This window comes from Nestor notabilis, unplaced genomic scaffold (genome assembly GCF_000696875.1).
Source record: "Nestor notabilis isolate BGI_N333 unplaced genomic scaffold, ASM69687v1 scaffold6599, whole genome shotgun sequence".
NCBI classification, from domain to species: Eukaryota; Metazoa; Chordata; class Aves; order Psittaciformes; family Psittacidae; genus Nestor; species Nestor notabilis.
In genome coordinates, this window is record NW_009942286.1 from 44,388 (window position 1) to 57,970 (window position 13,583).

The following is a 13,583-nucleotide window of genomic DNA, read 5'->3' on the forward strand; positions in this document are numbered from 1 at the left end:
GCTACGCTCCCTTGGCGCATGCTGACATGTTTGGAGAGATCTGAGCTTGCCAGCTAATTACCATAGTGTATATGCCTTACTCATCCTCAGGCTCCTTCCCCAAATCCTGGGGTCTAGTATGCTGCAGGCTCTTTACAAGAAGGAAAATCAAAGACATTGCTTAGCGTAGACTCCTGCTGTGGATATCCTGCCAGATATTAAGGAAGAGACGGGGGGTTAGGCAGGCGCTGACAAGATCACTGCAGGAAGGTCAAAGCAGCTCAGCATTAGAAAAGAGTGAAAGCAGCTGAAGATAAAAATCTCCTGCTTTCCTCTGCCTCCCAGACTACACCACTGACTTTGCTTTGGGAAGCAAAAAGCGTTGTGGAGATCAAGATCAAAATAACCACTACTGAAAGAACTGCCATGCTGCACAGCAGCCCCTGCACTCACCCTACAGCTGCAGGATGTTCCCCCCTTCCCTGATTTCAGTTGGCCACCAGTTCACGGTACATACGTGTTGTATTTACACCACCAGCATTGTTTATAGTTCTACTGAAACCAGTGAGATCAAAATCCTCCTCCCTCACTAAAGCAAGATACCTCCACACCAACACATTGTGCAGACACCCTGTGCCACCATCATTCAGTTTTCACTGTGCAGTATAAAAGGCACAACCATGAGGGATGACGGTGCTGCTGCCACAAGAAGGGCATTCTCCAGTTGTCATCCCCCAGAATGAAGCTGTATGAGCAGTGCCATGATGCCCTAAGAAAAGATACGGGCCACCGTTGGGGTCTGTGTAACACCTGTGCCCTTGCAAATGGCCCTGGCTTTGGAAGGCTTTGAAGCTGTGAAAGGACACCCACTGCTGTTGAGTCCTGGCTCACCACCCTGTTAGCGCAAGAGCTGCTACCACAATGTAGTTCCTGTACCTGAATGGAGAACATCATGTGCTGCAGTCCATGTCTGTGCTCCAGAGGAGAATGGAGTAGCCATCATGTGCTACGGTCCATGTTTGTGTTCCAGATTTCCAGCTTTGGTTGTGTGGCTTCCTATAGGATCAATGTTTGGCTTGGCGACAGAACTGCCAATATGCCAAAGCACATCTTAGCACCTTTCTGTGCCTCTGGTTATCAGAAGAAACATAACAAAAACCACCCTTTCTGGGATCCTTCCCTGGATCCCCATGATGGCAAAGGGTGTTTCAGGGATTACAGCAGCCCCTGAATGTCTGTGCTCAAGCACTGTTCTCCTACAGCACAGGAGGTACTTTCCTCTCCATTGGAGGGGAAAAAAATTAAAAACTTACAGATTCCCACAGGAGGCTCCCCCACCTGCACGGCAAACTGCACAGATGAGCTAGAGTGGGCCTGCAGAGCATTCCCAAAACAACTGAATCCTCCCATGTCCTGACAGCAATAATGTTCTGGGCTGTCTTCTCCACTCTCCTCCCTCACACAGAATGCTTCTTGATGTCTTCATGTCTAGCTGAATTTCCTCCCCCCTCCCCTGAGCACTTCTGGCAGCCAAAACAGCTCAGAGGCAGCAACTAAGTGGCACCTACATCTGGTACAGCTTAACTTTTAGTGTCTATTCTTTGTGGAATTTGAGAACTTCAATACCCAATGTTTGTACAAGTGTGCAATAAATGGAGCACAGGCTCCCTGGCCTTCTATGCTTGCCAAAGCTGTATTTTAAAATGCACTTCAAAAATCCTACTGTTTATTCATCTGCAACTTCAGAAACTGAAGGACACCAAATCCAGGTGCAGGTCTGCTGAATGGGTGTGTTTGTATTAACCCAAACAGGTAAGAAAGTCAGGCACTCAGCACAGTCACCACACACACCCTCTCCTGCTTCCCAGATGCCTGAGCCAGCCCAGTCCCCTTATTTCCTCAGCCACCCCCCACAAGCCCCATTCTGGTGCTCTATTTTCTTACACAGGCCTCCACAGGAGAGGAACTGAGCTATATTTAGGGCTGAGTAGCAGGGTGCTACTCCTGATAAGTCAGTAGGCTGTTACCAGGGTGTAAGGATGTAGTATGAGCAAAATGCAGGCAGCCTACCCTGGCACAGTGGCCAAGAGTGGACATAGGCAGCCAATCTCTTGGCCTTTATCATTAGAGCCGGCACTACCATGATCTTTCTGTCCACTGCAGCCGTGAGAGGGGCCTAAAAGTTGCAGCACAAGCAGCAGAAGACCTCTATTCTGAACTGATGGGGACTTTCTTCAATACACACCCACCCCTTCTTCCACTTCCTGACTTGAAAATAATCACTGCAGACACATGAGCATAGGGGGCTTTTGTAGGTCATAGATCCAGTTCCCTGGTGCTGCACACACTGTTCACACCTTTCATAAACAGCCAAACTCTGGACTGAGTCCGAGCAGGCTTTTACACTCTCCTGCATTCAGCAGATGCATTGTCTTACCTTGTCAAAGAACTCATACAGCCTGACTGTCTCACAGATTTGGTGCCTATTTTCATCCAGTTGAGTGCAGAACTCCTCCAGTTGATCTCTGTAGGTCTGCAGCTTCACCCTGTAGGAATGCACATCCACAGAGGAAAAGTCTTCCCAGCCATCCATCGTCTTTAGTGCTTCCTGCCCCCTTCTGCAATATTCCTGAAAGCAAATGGGATTTTGTGTATGAGGATAGAGCCTTGACACGGACAGCAGAAAATCTTCAAGGTCATTAATAACTAGGGCTAATTAGACTGGTTTTTAAGGTTCAAAATCACACAAGCAGGAGTGTACTTGTTTACAGCAGAATTCTGGAGCCCTGACCTCTTTTATGATTTATAGTAGCCACACAGCAGCTTGTAAAGGCCTACACAGCAATGTCCAGGTCAATTACGATCAAAAAGAAAAAGCAGTGTTACAAGCACATCAAGGGAGTTACAAAAAAAAAATCCATCTTCCATCATAGTAGTTATTTTCCTCAAGACTGGCAAATTCCATCCACTAAGGCATTGAGCTGGTGATTTTGTCTACAGCAGAAGAGCAGTGAAGCTAAGCAGTGCAAGGAATGACACGCACCTTGATGATGCACCCTTTGCCAGTGCCACCTTAGCATCATGGCTTTGGCTGAGCACACACAATGCTCCCAACTCAGTCTCTGGAGAGTATATTTTTCCAATCCAACAACACTTACACTGGCAACAAGATCAAACTCCCTGAACTGCTTCTGTGCTTGAAGCAGCATCTCCAAAGAATCATCCAGGTTGATTGTTTCCTTTAACCGTTTTCTGCCAACATTCTCGATCCAACTGCTGACCTAGGAGAAAAGGGGAAAGCTCCACTATTAGTCTCCCTGTGCTACTCACCAAGGTAGCCTTTGTGTGGAAAGAGCAAGGAACTGCTCTTATAACGCTGGTCATTTTATGACCGGAAAGAATGTGCGTGTACACTTCTCCTCCCAACCTGACATTTCAGACTGAGCCTCCTGCTAGGATTTTTTCCCCTTCAGGTTCCTGAGTAATTGCAAAGGTCTGCTATTGCTCACTAGCTTTAGGCATAAACACGGCAAGTAGTTGCTTGGGCTCTGTTTTGGGTGAGCCACAATCTAATGCAAGCCCTGCAACCTTCAGGCTGGCCTGATATTCCCCTTATTGTTACCCCCAAATGGGACAAAATCTCCCTGCTGCCAGGTTTCCTACTTCACTTCTCTTCTTTGACTGGCAGGACAGGAACTACATCATTGTGAGTGTACTGATGGCTCTCCCTCTCTGCAGCATTCTATGGTCCTTTGGGACTCACAGCTACTGGCTTTCTGAAGGCTGCTAACCACAGAGCTGTTCAGTAACTGCAGGTGCCTCAACAGAGCCCAGCCATGGCTGCAGTTATAAGCCTGTATCCTCAAACATGGGTAGAGAACCTACTGACAAGAGTGTCCTAAAAAGAAAGCAGACACAGGAGGCCAGACAGGATAACAGAGCATTTCCATCCACTGTGGGTTTAAAAACAGGCTAGTAAACTTGTCTGCAATGCTTCAGGCAGAGCTGCACCTGGGGGAAGGGACAGAATAAATGTTTCCTAATGTCCATGCATCCTGTTTTCCTCCATTATCTGAATCCGTATCCCAACTCAACCCCACAATCAAGGATAAACTGAGTCTTGTGGACTGTGAGGAAGTCCATGCCCATGGACAAGCCCACCAGCAAGAGGAGGACATGGGGGTAGGTTCCCAGCTTGTGACTGATATGGAGAGGGGCACAGCCCCTCTAGAGCTCCTAGGCAGGCCTAAAAGCAGGAGCAACTGCTGCCATCACTGGTGATCCACAAGCAGAGAAAGCTGGTAGCAGTCAGGTTTGCTCAATTCCATCAGAAGTAGTTCAGGTTAAAGCAGGGACAGGTTGCAGAGCCTGCCTTTGTGCCTTTTTTTCATTTCTGTTTGGTATTAGGAACCTGTGTGCTTAAGCAAGTCTTTACTAGGTTCTTGCATCACACCTCTTGTCCTGAACACATAATGCATGGCGTCCACGTGTCTACCTCCAAATGGGAGGTCATTAAATCTCTTGGATCCACCTTGGCCTGTGAAAACAACAGGTAAGCTACAGCCTCCTTTGCAAATCCAGTTCTCTTCAGAGGAGAAGAGCCCACAATGCTGGAAGAGCAATGGTAAAACTGGTCCTAGTACTGATCTTGGATGCAGGTTCCTACGGTGACAGACAGCACACAACTCTTAACACACACACACACACAGGGTAGTGAGACATAAAACTTCTTGTTGAAGAGTTTCAGTAAAGGAGACTGTGCAACTCCACCATCAGTTGTTATTTTTCATGGCCTACAGGCTTCATTTTACACCCTCACACAGGAGACCAATAGGCCCAGTACCTGCTGTGGAATGCACAGTCAGAGGGTGGCAGCAGGCAGTCACCAGAACTGTCAGACAGGCCTTACCTCCTTAAAACACTCTTCTACTTTCTCGAACTCCATCACCAGCTCCAGTTCCTGGATGCGTTTGTTTGACAGCATCACCAGCCGGTGAACGCCCTCATCAACTCGGTTATAAAGCACGCTGGCAGCACCAAGAGCATCTCTGGAAGGGGACATAAGTCTGGTCAGGGGTTCCACATGAGGTCCTTCCCTCAGCACTTCAGTCATCCTCCCCATGAGACCTGCAGTGGCCATCTCCATGTGGAGAACAGAAGAGAATAATGCTGTTCCCTGCACATTTATGGGATTAACCACTCTGTTCCCAATGCAGACAACCTGGCAAGAAGGACAAGAGCATCTCCTCCCAGCCAGAATCCCTGCAAAATTTAGTGTACTTATCACACCTTCAGATGGGATCCTCAGCTTTTCATAAACAGAGATCAGTCCATCAATGGACTTTCACAAACATGGGGTCAGGCAGTCTCTGTGTCCAAAACCACCATCTGAATTAAAGTAAGTAAACAAGTAATCATGAGAAAGCAAATCTCTCCTGAGTGACAATATGAAGCACCTGATGCCCCACTCTGTCAGAATTTCCACCAGCCAAACAAAACCACAGTGTACAGCACCCCAGAGCCAAGAGAAATCAAATTTTACAGTTTTGTGCTGGAAAGATTCACAGAGCCCCCGGTCTTCCACAGGCAGATGTGCTGACCAAAGCCCTGCAGGCAACAACACCAGAGTCAGCCTGGCCACAAGCAGAAGGTAACATCCTCTGTGCAGAGGCAGGGATGGAGGGGTTCAGGCTGGAGCCCAGGGCCCTTGAGTGCTGGAGCCAAGGAACTTACTAATATTCACCATCTTACCATCTTTCAGCTGTGTGCAACACCTCTCCAGCACAAGCTCAGGTGAATTATAGACAGGATGTAGGACAGAATAGCATTCAAGCTTATTCTTTCTTTCTCTATTTCTTCTGCTTCTAGATTTCCCTTCCTTTTACAAGTATGGACTCAATAGACACCTACAACAAAGTCCCACAGCCTCCTTCAGCTGCGCTTTACACCAGCACACTCAGCAGCCTGAGCATCTCCTGAGCTTACCCTAGGCCAGCTTTCATTTTGCAATTGTCTTACAACCTTCTGGCTTATGAGAGCATGGCTTTTTTATCATGTTATTCAAGTTATCCAAAGCACTTGTGAAATAGGGAGCTAATAAAACTCTGAAAGCTTTGCTAATGGAAATTAATACAAGCAATTCAGCATATACATTTATTTGTGTCTTGGGCAACCCTGAACCTACAAAATGCAATTGAAAACAAGCATTTAGTGGCAACCATCCTGTAGTTTTTAGATAGTACTTAACTGACATGAGGTAGTGCAAAGGGTCTGGACAACTAGCTCTGCATAGCAGAAACCCACAGGACTTTCCCACTCAGAATTCCACCCAGTGCACAATAGCCAATTTCTCAAAACTCAAGCTCTTAGACACTTCTGTTTTTCCGCTTCAAAACACCATTAGACTGAATGAATTTCTTCAAAGAGCAGACCAAAATAACCAGATTGTTTATGGACTACAATCAGTGCTACTGCAGTGCAGAGGAGACATATTCTCTACAGAGAATCCACAAGCTTTAGCGGAAAGACCCTGGCTGTAATGCTGCTTCCGTTTCCCAAAACCCCCGTAAACAAACAGGGCTGATAGGAGCCTTCTGTTTTGTAATCCTTTCCTAGGGACAGACCCAGATCCAACCCAGGAACTTCCAACAGCAGAGCCACAACCACTGGCCAGGCTAAGTGCTGGGAAGTGTGTTTCCAGTGCAGGTTGTGCAGGCCAGTTCCCATCAGCAGCAGTGACACAGCTAGGACAGCTAATGAGAAACAGTTGGGAAGATGGCTGGAAGTTGTATTTGCCAACAACATTTCTGCTGGTGGGTTTTGTGCAGCAGAGCATAGCTGTCAGGTCCTAGTTTCTGCATGAGGCTCCAGCATGGTGATGGCCAGACAGGCAGACACCCTTCAGTGGTACTCCCGAGTCTAAAGTCCCAGCTGGCATGAATGCTCTCATACACGCAGGAAAGTACACAGATACAGCAAACTCTCTTCCTCCCACTGGCACAGACAAGCAAACACCTGTAACTCTGCAGGCTGTTACATGCAAACATCTGCAGTTATCCTGTCGTGAGGCAAAATATTTTCCAACCTTTCTCTTGAGCTTTCATGGAAATCACTTTGGTGAGTGCTATCAAAGGAGTAGCATCACATCAACAAGCTAGACTGACCTGCTAGACCTTTCTCTAATTAAAGTCCTTATGTCCACCCAAACCCATGATAAAGACAGCGTGCATGGTTGCAATGCTTAACAAGGTATCACAAGATGATAACCTTATGGCGTAGAAACTCGAAACACAAGTTCCAGCTCCTGCATTGGCTGACCTAGCACAGAGTATGATCTGACACTGGGGAGGCATCCAGGGAGTCTCACTCCACTCCTTTCAATGCCTGAAAGAGGAAACAGGCCTCCACTTGTCTCAGATTTGAATAGTTTCCTTGACAGGAATCAATCAACAGCCTGGGCTGCAAAGCTCTAAATCCTACAGCTTCGCACGTAAGAGACAGCACATTTCCCAGATTCACAAAACAGGCTTTCCTGAAGAAACACTGCAGCTATGGGGAATAAAAATCACCCTCAAGGCAGAGGGGTAGGAAGCAATTACAAATCCATTTTGAATACTTTCTTAAAAACAGAAATAGGCCTATCACAAACTCACTGTGCAGAGCTGAATTCACTGTGTCACTGTGGACACTGTGGTGGATGCACCATCCCTGGAGACATTCAGGACTAGGCTGGATGTGATTCTGGGCAACCTGATCTAGTTGAAGATGTCTCTGCTCATTGCAGGGGGGTTGGACTAGGTAACCTTTGAAGGTCCCTTCCAACTCAGAGCATTCTATGACTCTATGACAAGACCAGCCTGTTGGAGCACATGTGAGCCCAGCACTGGCCTGATGACCAGCAAACCACTCCAGGTACTTAGTCATCTTCCCCTATCTCAGCTGATTCAATGGCACTCAAAGTGACAACCTGGTACTGAATGCACACGTGGAAAACCTTTGCTCGACTGAGCCACAGGCGTCTCAAACTGATCTAGAGACAGTCAAGGATGTGTTTGGGAGTTTACATTATATACAGGGACTGGACAGAGAATTCAGTTCAGAAGACTGCAAGTTATGTATTCTTTTATTTGGAAGTTGGGCTGTTGAGGGTATATATCATCCAAAATGCCTTACTCTTGCTATTTAAGTCATTTTGTTGTCCGTGAATGCTTGAAGCAGTCTATCGATACACTTAGCAGGGCACAATCCAACACCTTACAGCTGCCCCTTCCCTTCATCCTATCCATGGCTTGCTGAGTGACTGCACACAGGCCACCCATAGAAAAACTGTTTCCAAAGAGCTCCTTCTGGCTCAGAGCACAAGAGGAACTTCAAGTGTGGCCTTACACCATCTCTCCTCCTCCTCCTTCTCCTCCACCAAGTTCCTCCAGCATCCCTCTTCTTTGTTTCAAGGTCCAGACATACTGTTTTCACACATTCTGCCTTGCTTGGCAGGCAATCATTAAAAACCTCAGTGTCTAGTTGTTGGTCTTCTGTTGCATCTCCAAGGTAACTCCATTCATACATTGTCAGCTCCTGACAGTTCACTTTTACTAGCCTGACAGGCTTGCTCACTAACATCCATCTTTTACACTCTTACACAGACGAAAATATGGGCCTTTCCTCTCTGTAGTATAAATTAGGTAGGCAAACTGAGCCAAATAAAAAAAACCACTCACAGTCCATGGGAAAGTCTGCTTTTCCAATTCACTTGGGCACTTCCAGTACTCACTGGGTATTAAGCATGTTCTCCCAAATCTCTGTACAGCTGTTTACCTATATATTACATGCACCCATGGATATCTTAAAAACCTTCTTTCTAAATCATTTCAGTGTACTAGTAAACTCAACAATATCTTGCAACAGGGAGTTGCATGGGAATCGAGAACTGTTTCAGAGTCACTTTGGAGTTTTTCATTTCTTTCCCTGCATTATCTTTGAGGCAGCTTGGAGGAAACAAACCAAATACTGAAATTTGGTTGAAGAAGCAAAAACTGCTTCCATCCTGTCACACAATGGGAAGCACCTGGTTGTTAAGAACCTTAAAGAGATTTTAATAATGGCCTGCACAACTCTGTGGAAGAAAAGAGTTGTTTGAAGTCAGTGGAAAGTCTTGTCTAAGCTTAGATGTGTTTGGATGCATTGAAGTTCCCCTGCACATGTGAGTGTGGTAATAAGGAGTCTTTCACTACATTCTTACACAGTCAAATCATCCAAATTAATTTTGCAACAGTGCAGAGTCAATATAATTTATAGCAAAAAAAAAAAAAAGGAGTAGCTTGATGTCAGTTAATGTTTCCCCAAATCCTGTTTTCACTGGGCAATTATTGTTTAAGCAGAAAAGGTTCCAAACATCTTCAGTTTTCTGGAGAACTGCCAAGCTCTTCTATAATGGCAGGGTAATTTTAAACCTATAATTTAGAAAGACCATTTCTGTCTGAATCCATCCTCCAAAAAAAGCTGGTCTTGGAGAGTTACACTTTAGTTTTCAAAGCAAAATACCTGATTCGTTTTTGAAAATAGATGGTTATAGAAGAGGCATCCAGCCAGCTTACAAGAGCAGGTGCTGCATGACCTGTGCCTGCCAACAGCAATGAGATGCAACTAGAAGAGCACACAGAGAAAATTAATAGGATCTGACAAGTAAGAAATTTGAAGAATGGCTTAATCTAAGGACACAAATGGAAATCAAAGTGTCTTCTCTGGCAGTGTTCAAGTCCAGGCTGAATGGGGCTTGGACCAACCTGGTCTAGTGGAAGGTGTCCCATGGCAGGGGGGTTGGAACTGGAATGGGCTTTACAGTCCCTTCCAGCCCAAACCTTCTGTGATTCTACAATACTCTGTGCTGACGCCATGGCTACACAATCACTGAAACACCCTGAGCAATGCTCCAGGAAGAAATCCTCCCAGCTCTGCAGGGAAAGTCCTGTGTGCCTGAGGGCTGTTTTGCAGGAAGAGAAATGCAATTATTGCCATTAATGCATTTTGGTAGCAACCTACGTAACTGCCACATTTGTAATGGTCCCATTAAAGGAAGTCAACCTCAAATGCACACTCCTGCTCTTCAAGCTCAGAACTTCACATGCATCTGAGACTAGAATCCAACCTGGCCATGAGGAAGCTAATGCAGCTATTGCTAAATAAACTGTAGTTATTCTTTGCAGCACACATAGCCATGGTGGTTTTAATTACCTAATAAAAGTATTTGAGGAACTGATGCAGTTTTTTAGAACCCTGAAGTGCCCTTCAAAAGGCCTAGGGGTCAAACACCAAGTTTGGGGTTGCCTGTGGGATTCCTGCCATTCACGATGGGACCATGGGATCTAGCTGAGACCACAGCCCTGCCTGAATCCCTCCTTACCAGGTTACCTGATAAGCATGAGCACTGGGAACAATCCATCCAATTAATTCAACACACCGCAGACAATGAGTGCTCTTCTAGAGCACAGTTCAAATGAACATGTTTCTAGCAAAAATACACTATGAGGTCCCTTTAAAAGCAAAGGGATTCATGTTTGCAGTTAAACAAGCATCCAAGCATGATCCCAAGCTGCGACCTTTGATTGCAATCCCCAGCCTGGCTTGAATTCAGTTACAATAAAATTGTATTCAGACTCCAGTTGGTTTTAAATCCCAGTAAGATCCTAAAAGTGACTGGAAAAGAAAAAAATACTGTAAGAAATCCCAAACCAACAAGTAGCCTACACATGGGGAAAGCTCAGCCTGCAGTGGGGCCTGAGATAGGATGTGGAAAAGCCATTCTGGGAAAACCAAGCTGTGGTTTTCAAACCTCTGTAAACAGCTTCTACCTCCAAACCTCATCCCTATTTATGCTTATACTTGTTATCTAGGTGGACTTCTCTAGTCTAACAGCTGCATTCCCAGAGCTAGGACCACCGGGGTTTCAAGATGCCCTGCTCAAATACACACTTATTGTCATTTAAAGCCACACACCTATTTCCCCAATCCACCCTCCTTTTGCACACTCCCGGTGTTTATGATACACATAACAGCAGTGACTCCAACATTAACTACCCCAGCAACAGAAACATCCACCCCAACATAGCTGTATAAAACTCAGTGCTCGTGGGATGGTCTGGGCTGAGCCAGGAACTTCAGGAGGTTCAGCTAACATAATATGCTGGAAACTTTTTGCAGTTTTTTCCATAATATTTTTAAGCAGATAAAAAACAGTGTGCCATTAATTACCTAATGCCCTGTCGGCATGACAAACATTGCAAACAAGAACAAGCCAAACCAGAGCCTTCTGGGTAAATTCCCACTGAATCCAGGAAGATTTAGGACAAAAGACAGCAGAAAATAAATAGCAGAAATGGAGCTGAGAGGGATCAGCTCATGAAAAGCCTAAAAGAACAATTAAAACTTACCTAGCCAGAATTCTGCAATCTTTTACCTGTCTGCAAGTGCCATGACTGGCTCCACACAGCCCTTCATCTGCTTGGAACAACAACGGCTCCAACGCTCCTCTACGCACAGAGCAATAAGGTTTGTTTAATGTGAGCGTAAGTGCTTTTTACCAGGCTAAAGCCACCACACCACAAAGGGAACAGGTTAGACTGTAAGGAAAATGAATACCAAGCAGCAGGGTATGTGTTTGGATAGAACTGTTGCCCTGTGCTCCTCCCTCCACCCCACACAAACAAAGGAGCCCACAGAAGAGCACTGCCACTGCTGAAGGCTAAAGCGTTAATGTTTGTCAGCATCTTCTGTGTCGCCAGCAACAGTCCAGAGGCATTTTGTGGCAGGAAGCTGCCCGTCTGTGAGGCCAGGATTTAAGCATGGGGTTTCATCCCATTTCAAAGTGTACTGAGAGCTTGTCCCATCCAACAGATGAAGGTTTCAGGGCCACTAGAGAAATACACAAAGGACACCTTCCAATGAAAGATGCCTCTCACAGACTATGTCAAGAGTGTGCACTATGGCAAGTGGGAGCATGAGAGGTTCCCAAAGCTCCCAGAGAGGCAGGAAGATGAACAAGCACCAGTTAAGCAAACCAGGAAAATGGCATAAATGAGAGGGATGCAAGCAGTGCCTTTTGAAGAACATAGAAACACAGAGGAGAAACCATTAAACAGGCCACATCACTGCAACAAACACATCTGTAATGCAGAAAGGTGAATGTAGGAGTCAATATTACCATCAGGAAGGATTTCCCACTGTATGTTGCCTGGGTACAACCACCAGCAGCTATCAGTTTGGGGTAACAGTTGGACTTGGTTGATTCAATCATTCTATGATTTACCTTCTAAACCAAGAAGGCCAGCCAATCCCAGTCCCTCCAGACCGGGACTTACACATCAAACCGCTGTCTCCCCTCTTCCCTCACCCCCTGGATGATCAGCTTAGTCCCTCCACCTCTACCCCAGACAGACTGAGCTTCAGATGGTGCTTGTGCAGTCCCTCACCAGGCCCTCCTGGAGCCCCTGAGAGCCTGTGCATTACCCAAGTTTACATCCAGCGAAAGGAGCTTGGACACCACAGAGGAGCATGTGCCTGCCTTGGAGCATCCCTGGAGATGCTACTAATGGGAGTCTTGCTGAAGACCCACAAACACGAGCTCTTACAGCACCACACAGCTATAGCCCACTGCATCATCAACTGGACGCAGCTTCAAGCAGACCTAGTGCCTCAATACTGCGTGTGGAAACTGTTAGCTGTAAGACCACCCTCTTTGTTGCTGCAATTGAGTCAGGTCCAGCATCAGGAACCTGGCAACTGCTGCTCAGGAAGCCAGCTCCACACTGCCCATTACCTCTGCTCGGCTGAAGCCCCCACCCAGAGCTTCCAGTAAGATCACTGAGCCACACTAAAAATAGCCAGCTCACAAAACCAGCTCTTGGCTATGGCCGCTCCACCCTCCAAGTACAGAGACAAACTCTACTGCCTTCTGCAAACAAAAGGAGAATTCACTCCTTTATCTATTTATATGCTGCTTATTCACAGCTTGCAAGCACAAATTCTTTTCAGATGAGGAGCTTGGGGGGGATGAGACTATGCTTTTTCTGGTTCCATGCTGCACAGCCCAGCACCCAGCCTACTCATTACTTCAGCATCTGAGGTTTTTCTCTTTCTTCTAGCTCTCACACCTAGTGTTGTGGCTGTCTTGACCACTAAGACAGGTATTGATTGATAACAAGCTCAACATGACCCAGCAGTGTGCACCTGCAGCCCAGAAACCAACCGTGTCCTGGGGCAACAACACAAGAGGGACGTGAAGCTGTTGGAGAGAGTTCAGAGGAGGCCACAGAGATGCTGCGAGGGCTGGAGCAGCTCTGCTTGGAGACAGGCTAAGAGAGCTGGGCTTGTTCAGCCTAAGAAGAGAAGGCTCCAGGAGACCTTAGACCAGCTCCCAGTGTCTAAAGGAGCTACAGGAAACCTGGAGAGGGGCTCTGGACAAGGGCCTGTAGTGACAGGACAAGGGGGAATGGCTTTAACCTGACAGAGGGGACACTGAGGTGAGATCTTGGGAAGAAGTTCTTCCCTGTGAGGGTGGTGAGACACGGGCACAGGGTGCCCAGAGAAGCTGTGGCTGCCCCATCCCTGGC

General features: G+C 46.6%; 1 protein-coding gene across 1 annotated transcript in view; it reads right to left on the minus strand.

Annotated features, from left to right (window-relative positions):
* Window positions 1-13,583, minus strand: part of PLEKHG4 (pleckstrin homology domain containing, family G (with RhoGef domain) member 4) — a gene marked incomplete at its 5' end in the record, with an annotated part of 52,862 nt that overhangs the window by 22,317 nt on the left and 16,962 nt on the right. The window contains 3 exons of the mRNA XM_010021316.1: window positions 2,417-2,608; window positions 3,138-3,260; window positions 4,889-5,027. Coding sequence (XP_010019618.1) covers window positions 2,417-2,608; window positions 3,138-3,260; window positions 4,889-5,027 — 454 coding nt within the window. The remainder of the gene's footprint in view (window positions 1-2,416; window positions 2,609-3,137; window positions 3,261-4,888; window positions 5,028-13,583) is intronic.